At 37.5% G+C, this 6,787-nt stretch overlaps 1 protein-coding gene across 1 annotated transcript in view; it reads right to left on the bottom strand.

The window, feature by feature from the left end:
- Ccdc126 (coiled-coil domain containing 126) overlaps positions 1-4,920 on the bottom strand; it is an 11,958-nt gene extending 7,038 nt beyond the window's left edge. Inside the window, exon 1 of the mRNA XM_004626467.1 lies at positions 4,538-4,920. Coding sequence (XP_004626524.1) covers positions 4,538-4,775 — 238 coding nt within the window. The 5' untranslated portion in view covers positions 4,776-4,920. The remainder of the gene's footprint in view (positions 1-4,537) is intronic.
- Positions 4,921-6,787: the final 1,867 nt, after the last annotated feature.

The raw sequence follows: 6,787 nt of genomic DNA, 5'->3' as shown, positions 1-6,787 counted from the left end.
CACACACACACATAAATAAAATAAAATTTAAATCAACTGGAAAAGCTAAGAAGCAATTCATCTTTTCCACTGAATCTCACCCCCAAAATGCCCAGGAATCTTATAGCACATACTACTGAAAATAGGGATAAAGAAGGAATGAAAAGCAAGATTGGGTGAAGATTTATTTATAAAACTTGGATTCCTCAAGTCTCTACATCTCTCCAAAACCTCCCCAACAGCAGATTTATGATGTATTTTCTGAAATGTGTAAACCAGTTGATGGCTACAGTCATACACTGAAAATTGAAGGAGTAAATAGAAGTGCTGAGTATATAGTAAGTGCTGAGGCCAACCCTCTCCTGAGTTTTTCTCTACTCAGATCCTACCCATTACAGGCCTACATTCCCCAAGCTGGAGAGTACTTCTCACAGCTATATCTGAGCAGCTCAAGAGGAAAGACCTAAATACTCTGCTATTAGAGATAATCCTAAAGAAACAAAATTTCCTGATGCAGTAGCTCCCTTTATCCCTAAGTGCTTTGCTCCAAGCCCCCCATTGAATCCCTCAGATCATGAATAGTTTATATTAACAAGGTGACTTGGAGTGGGCCCCGAGATATGTTGTGCTAATGAGATAACTGAGGATACAGGCTGGCTATCACACCCATGTGATTAAAAGGGTTGGGATGATTTTCAGCTGACCCCCAGGGAGAGACACATGACTGGAGACTGAGTTCACCTATGCAGCAATGATCTAATTGTGCCTTCATAATGAAACCCCTGCACACAATAAAAACTCTGCACAATGAAGTTTGAGTAAGCTTCTCCAATCACCATTGTCCACATATTATCACACACCAATGTCCCAGGAAGGTTATGTGTCCTCACTCTGTAAGGACATAACAATAGAAACTGCATTTGGAATCTTCCCAGACCTTGCCCTACATGTGTCTTCCTTTGGCTGGTTCTGATTTGACTCCTGTGTTATAATAACACTGTAAGTGTACAGTATTAAGTACAGAACTTTCAATGAATTCCATAAGTTCTAGAAAATTATCAAACGTAAGGGAAAGGAGACTCCTGAATTTGTAGCCAGCTGGTCAGCAGTAAGGGTAACTTGGGGTGGTCCAACCTAGGAGCTGGTATCTAAAGAGAGAGCAGTCAGGTGCAAGACTGTGTCCTTGAGCTATGAAGTCTGTCATAACTCCAGGCAGATATTAGTTATTTTAAAGCATATCTTTCTTTTTTTTTAATTAATTAATTAATTTATGTGTATGTGTGTGTGTGTGTGTGTGTGTGTGTGTGGCCAGCTCAGCCCACCAGGGGGCGGGGCTGGCTGGCATGTGGTGCTGAGGGATTGAACTGCGGTCCCTGTGCTCTGCTAAGCTTGTTCTCAGTAGGTGCTTTAGACCACTGAGCCATCTCACCAGCCCAAGCATATTTTTCTTAAGCATGTAAGAATAACTTACACCCAAACTGAGTGGTCTAGAATACTTTCCTGAGCAGTTTGTCTCCTCAGCTGCTGTCCATAAGAGTCTAAGAAGTTGCAGGAATATGTAGGTGCAGAATCAAGAACCAGCTTTTCTCTAATGTTGTAAAGAGACTGAGCATTATGAGACAGAGCTCCATACTGCCCTATGCCACTGGTCAGAGCCCTTTTTAATATGAAGGATCAAGTTCGATCACCCTATAGTGGATATCGCATGCCAACTCAGCACTTCCCATCAACCTTTTATAGTGTCCCACTCTTTAAATATGAGCAAAAGGCTAAGGATCGCCACACGTTTGGAAAAAACAAAAACACCCCACATACATTAACAATAAAAGTGCAAATATACAAAAGAGACAGAGACACAGAAAAGACAGATTGAAGGAACTCTTTTTTTTTTTTTAATGTGTGTGTGTGTGTGGCCAGCTCAGCCCACCAGGGGGCGGGGCTGGCTGGTATGTGGTGCTGGGGGATTGAACCGTGGTCCCTATGCTTTGCTAAGCTTGTTCTAAGTAGGTGCTTTAGATCACTGAGCCATCTCACCAGCCCCTGAAGGAACTCTTAAAAGACTCTACAAAGAGACGAAAAATAAATCTAAGTAAATCTCTCAAAAAATAAAGTAAAATGATAGAGATGGAAAATAATAAAAGGGAAAATTACAGGACAAACTCAGGAAGCCCAAATACCAGTAACAGCATTCCAGAAAAAGAAAATAAAATTAAATAAGTCAAATTTTTTTTTCTTTTTTTTTTCTTTTTTTTTTTTCAGTACTGGGGATTGAACTCAGGACCCTGCACTTGCCAGGCAGGCACTTATCCTACTGAGCTATCTCCCTAGCCCAATACATAATTTTAGAAAACATCTCAGATTTAACCAAGCATTGTGGCACACACCTGTAATGCCATCATTCTGGAGATGAAGGCAAGTTTCAACTCAATCTGAGCAACATAGTGAGATCATGTTTCAATGCTAAAAATGTAAATTTTAGGGCTAAGACTATGGCTTAGTATAAAGACCCTGGGTTCAGTCCATAGTAACAAAAAACTTTTTTGAATCTCAAAATTAAATGACATAACTTTCAGGATTTTAAAGTACTAACTGAGGTGCCAGCATATATATCAAAATGACCCAGACCCAGCTACATCACTGAGAAGTTTCAGAACAGTTTCACAAAAAGATTTTTATAAGCTTCCAAAAAAACAGGATAAAGAACCAGAATATGATTATAGTCTAAAAAATAAAAGCTAAAGGGGGAAAAAACAAAACAGAATAAAGCCTTTAAAATCTCAAAGAATATTATTTCTAACCTAGGGTTTTATACCAGCATAACTTTCAAGTAAGCATGAGGGACACAAAGAAAAAGACCTCTTCAGATATGCAAGAAATTCAATACTACCTCTGGGAAATTAGAGATCTGCTCCCCTAGAACCAGGGGATAGACAATAAAGAAGCAGTCAGAAAATTCTAGGAAATCTGAGATCCAACAAAAAAAGGACTAAGGGAGACAGGAACAATAAGCGGCACATGCCTGTTATCCCAGAATCTGGGAGGCTGAGGCAGTATATCCTCACAAGTTCAAGGCTAACCTGGCCTACATAATAAATACAAGGACAGCTGGGCTACATAGTGAGACTCCGTCTCAAAAAAAAAAAAAAAAAAAAACCAACTAGGAAAAATGAGAAAGAGGAGAAAGGGGTAAGGGAATCCCCAAGATAATGAAGATTGAGATCCTCAAATAATTCACTGCTGCAAGCTTCAATAGCAAAGGGTTTAGGCCAGAGCCTATCAGAAAGCTCCAAAAGAATTCTACAAAATAAAGTAAGTAACAAAACACCTCATGTTTCTAAATATATGAGGAGGCTATTTAAGTAACTAAAGGGAGATGGAGTAGAAAACTATGTGAAGAAGAAAACACGTACCTATTAATTCTAGGGGGAAATACTGAGTTGCACAGGGAAGGAAACATCTACGACAATGTACTAAATGTCTCAGTAATGAATACCACTTACTAGCAATACTATTAATAGAAAATACTGATTACTATTCTATGTTATTCATAGAATATTATTCTGTAAAGGCAACCTTGCAGGGCTAGAAAGCATTTCTGGATGAAAAAGGAAGTTAAACCCTCATTCTGAATAGTAGGAAGTTATGAGAAAAGAATTTTAAACAAGTACCTCTGAAGAGTAGGAAATCTAAAGCCTGTTAGAAGTGAGAAGAGCTATTCTTTTCATTACAAGAAGCAACACATTTTAACTCTTTAAATGCACAGGAGTACAACTTGTAACAGACTAGAGAAAATGTCCACACGGTCAGGTACAGACATAGTGTTCTACAGAACCACCCCATTGGTTCCCTCTGTACCCTCATCCCAAATCTTAAATGGAGAAGAGAACATAGCATATAGCAGAGGACCTAGGATAAGACAGGAAGAATGGCAATAAACAAGGCTGGAAATTCAGACAACTCTTGCGTCTTGGGAATAAAAGAAGCTGTACAACTCATAAGTTTATATTGGGGCAGTCAGGAAAATTTAACTATAAACTACATATAAAAATAGCATCCTGAGCCAGGTGTAGGGGTACATGCACACCTATCATTCCAGTACTTGAGAGGCTGAAGCAGGAGGATCACTATGAATTTAGGCCAGCCCTGCTTACATGGTGAGTTTAAGGCCAGCCTGAACTACATGGCAAGACCCTGTCTCAAAAATTAAAAAAAAAAAAAAAGCATTACGTTACATAGAAAAAGAGCATTTAAATATATATATATAGTATTTTTTAAGATACATAAACCCAATAGTGAAATGTCACAATTTCTATAATGTACTTTATTCTTCAACAATTTAGATAAAACAAATATTGCAGAATGTTAATAATTATTAAATCTGGGTGATGAATAGAAGAGTATCATATTTCTATTTTTTAATAAAATTTAAAGCATCTATAATAAAAAGAAAAATTTCTTTGTAAAGATCCATACATGAAGTAGAGTTCAATCTCTATAACTATTTTTAAATGAAGATAAGCTAAAGAGACAGACTAGAAATATTTTAGGATTATCTTACCATATCCTGCCATAGAAGCACCATTCTCCACATCCACTGTGTTCTTATTTTCCTCTGCAAGAGCTTTAACATATCTTTTGCTTAAATCTAGTATTTGTTCACGTAACTTCACACTGCTTTGATGTCTTGGCTGCTGAAAAGTATAGTGCAGTAACATGACTCCCCAAATGAGTCCAAATACAAGCAACAATAAACTCAATTTCTGGGACATATTTTTTCTTGAGATTGTAAAAAACATTTCTGATGAAGTAAACAGACTTGATTATCACACAGTAACTGCAGATAAGCCCCCAAACAAAACTTTTGAAGGAAAAAAGAAAAAACTTCTCTAACATATATTCTTCATCTTCGGCAAGGTTGTTCCACTCTTGTATTAAATCTGTAAAATTAAGAAGGAAAAAAGTATTTAGTTCTAACCTGCACTGGTAATAGAACAATGATTTTTTTTAAAAAATTCTATGGTTTTCATTTGGAACTATGTTACCATCACTGACAACTTTCTCCACTGCTAATAGAGATTTTTTTCTTTCATCAGTTGCGTTTGTGTAACTTTTCAAAATTTTAACTATAGAAATGTCAATTTATTGAAAATATCTGAAAACAATGAATGTCACCACGGTGCTTTCTTCTCATTTTAACTAAAAATCGCAGACATATAATGGATTTAAACAGGAAATCTCAATCAGTGTTCAAATGTCACTAACCAAAACACCTAAAAACTATTCCTGTAAAACAAAAAGTGAAAGCCAAAATAAAATACATGTGAAATGAATGTCACTAGAAGACATTACTAACATGAGGTAACCCTAGAAAAACATCCAACCTCTGATGAAAAATAAGTTACTGTTTTTATTTTTTATTTACTTTTTTCTGTATTTAGGACAGGGTCTACAGGGTCCATAGGGTCTCACTATGTAGATCGGACTCGCAGTGATTCTCCTGGTTTCAGCCTCCCAAGTGCCAGGATTACAGGCACACACCACCATGCCCAGTCTCAATTGCAGTCTCAGCATGCCCCATGGATGGGGCGGCATAGCATGCCGGAGATCGAACCCCAGCCGCTGTGCTTTGCCTAAGCAGGTGCTTTAATCTGCTGAGCTATCAGGCCAGCCCTTAAGTGACTGTTTTTAAGTTAGTATCTTATATAGTGATTATTTAATAGCAAGTCTTAAAACGGGTTAAGATATTTTTTTCTGTATTTCTAAATTTACAACTCCACATTTTAAGTGGAAAAAGTATGCATTTCGGGTAATGTAAGGAAAAGATTTAAAGATTATACTTCAATAATGTGTGTCCACATGTGTGTATGTGTATGTACAGTGTGAGGCATTAAAACCAGGACCCCTGAATGCTTGGCAAGCTATCACTGAGCTATATGCCTACCCCTTGAAAGAAATGTTAAATTTTATACAAAATATCAAAATACAAAAATTCTCTATTAGATGTGTGAATTAAAGCATATGGAAGAAAGGAAATTTTCACTCCTGCCAATTCACCTGTCTTGCTCAGAAAACTCTCGGTCTGCCACCTGGTCACTCATAGTCCTCCTCTAATTCTGGAGTGCCAAGGTTTGAACATCAATCTATTCTGGGTGAGGTATACTATCTTGCCAAATCTCACCACAAGCATGACTACACCACTAATGAGTATATTAGTGTCATAAACAATAAGTGTATTAAAAATTAGAAATTAACTCCTTTTCAAATTTTCTCCCTGGGGCCTGCTGTGCTGGCCCCGCCCCCAGGGCGCGCTGAGATCACAATGGAGACTGGGCAGGGCCCATGCCTGTAATCCCAGCTCTTGCAAGGCTGTAAAGATCACTACAAGTCCAATCTAGTAGTGAGACCCTGAACACCCTGTAGATCCTTCCCTAAAAATACAAAAAAATAATTTTTCTTTTACTTATTTCTTAACATTCACAAAACAAGTCCTTTCAGATCTTACTTTAAAATACCATAAGTATCCATAGTGAATTATTAAACTTCACTTTATTATTTGTTTGGACTGTGTTGTTTATTTTGTTGTGTTTGAGGCTGGGTCTCCCTGTGTAGTTCAGGCTGGCCTCAAACTCACTTTGTAGTCCAGGCTGTCCTGGAACTCATGATGATCCTCTGCTTCTGTCTCCGGAGTGCTAGGATTATAGGCATGCACCATTACACTCAGCAAACTTTGATTCAGTAGTAAAATGAGGTAATACCTTTTCTATAGAGATTTTACATTTGAGTTCAGAAAGCAGAGATTATAGATATA

This window comes from Octodon degus, unplaced genomic scaffold (genome assembly GCF_000260255.1).
Source record: "Octodon degus isolate 3935 unplaced genomic scaffold, OctDeg1.0 scaffold00015, whole genome shotgun sequence".
Classification (NCBI taxonomy): Eukaryota; Metazoa; Chordata; class Mammalia; order Rodentia; family Octodontidae; genus Octodon; species Octodon degus.
This window is presented reverse-complemented; position numbering and strand designations above follow the sequence as displayed.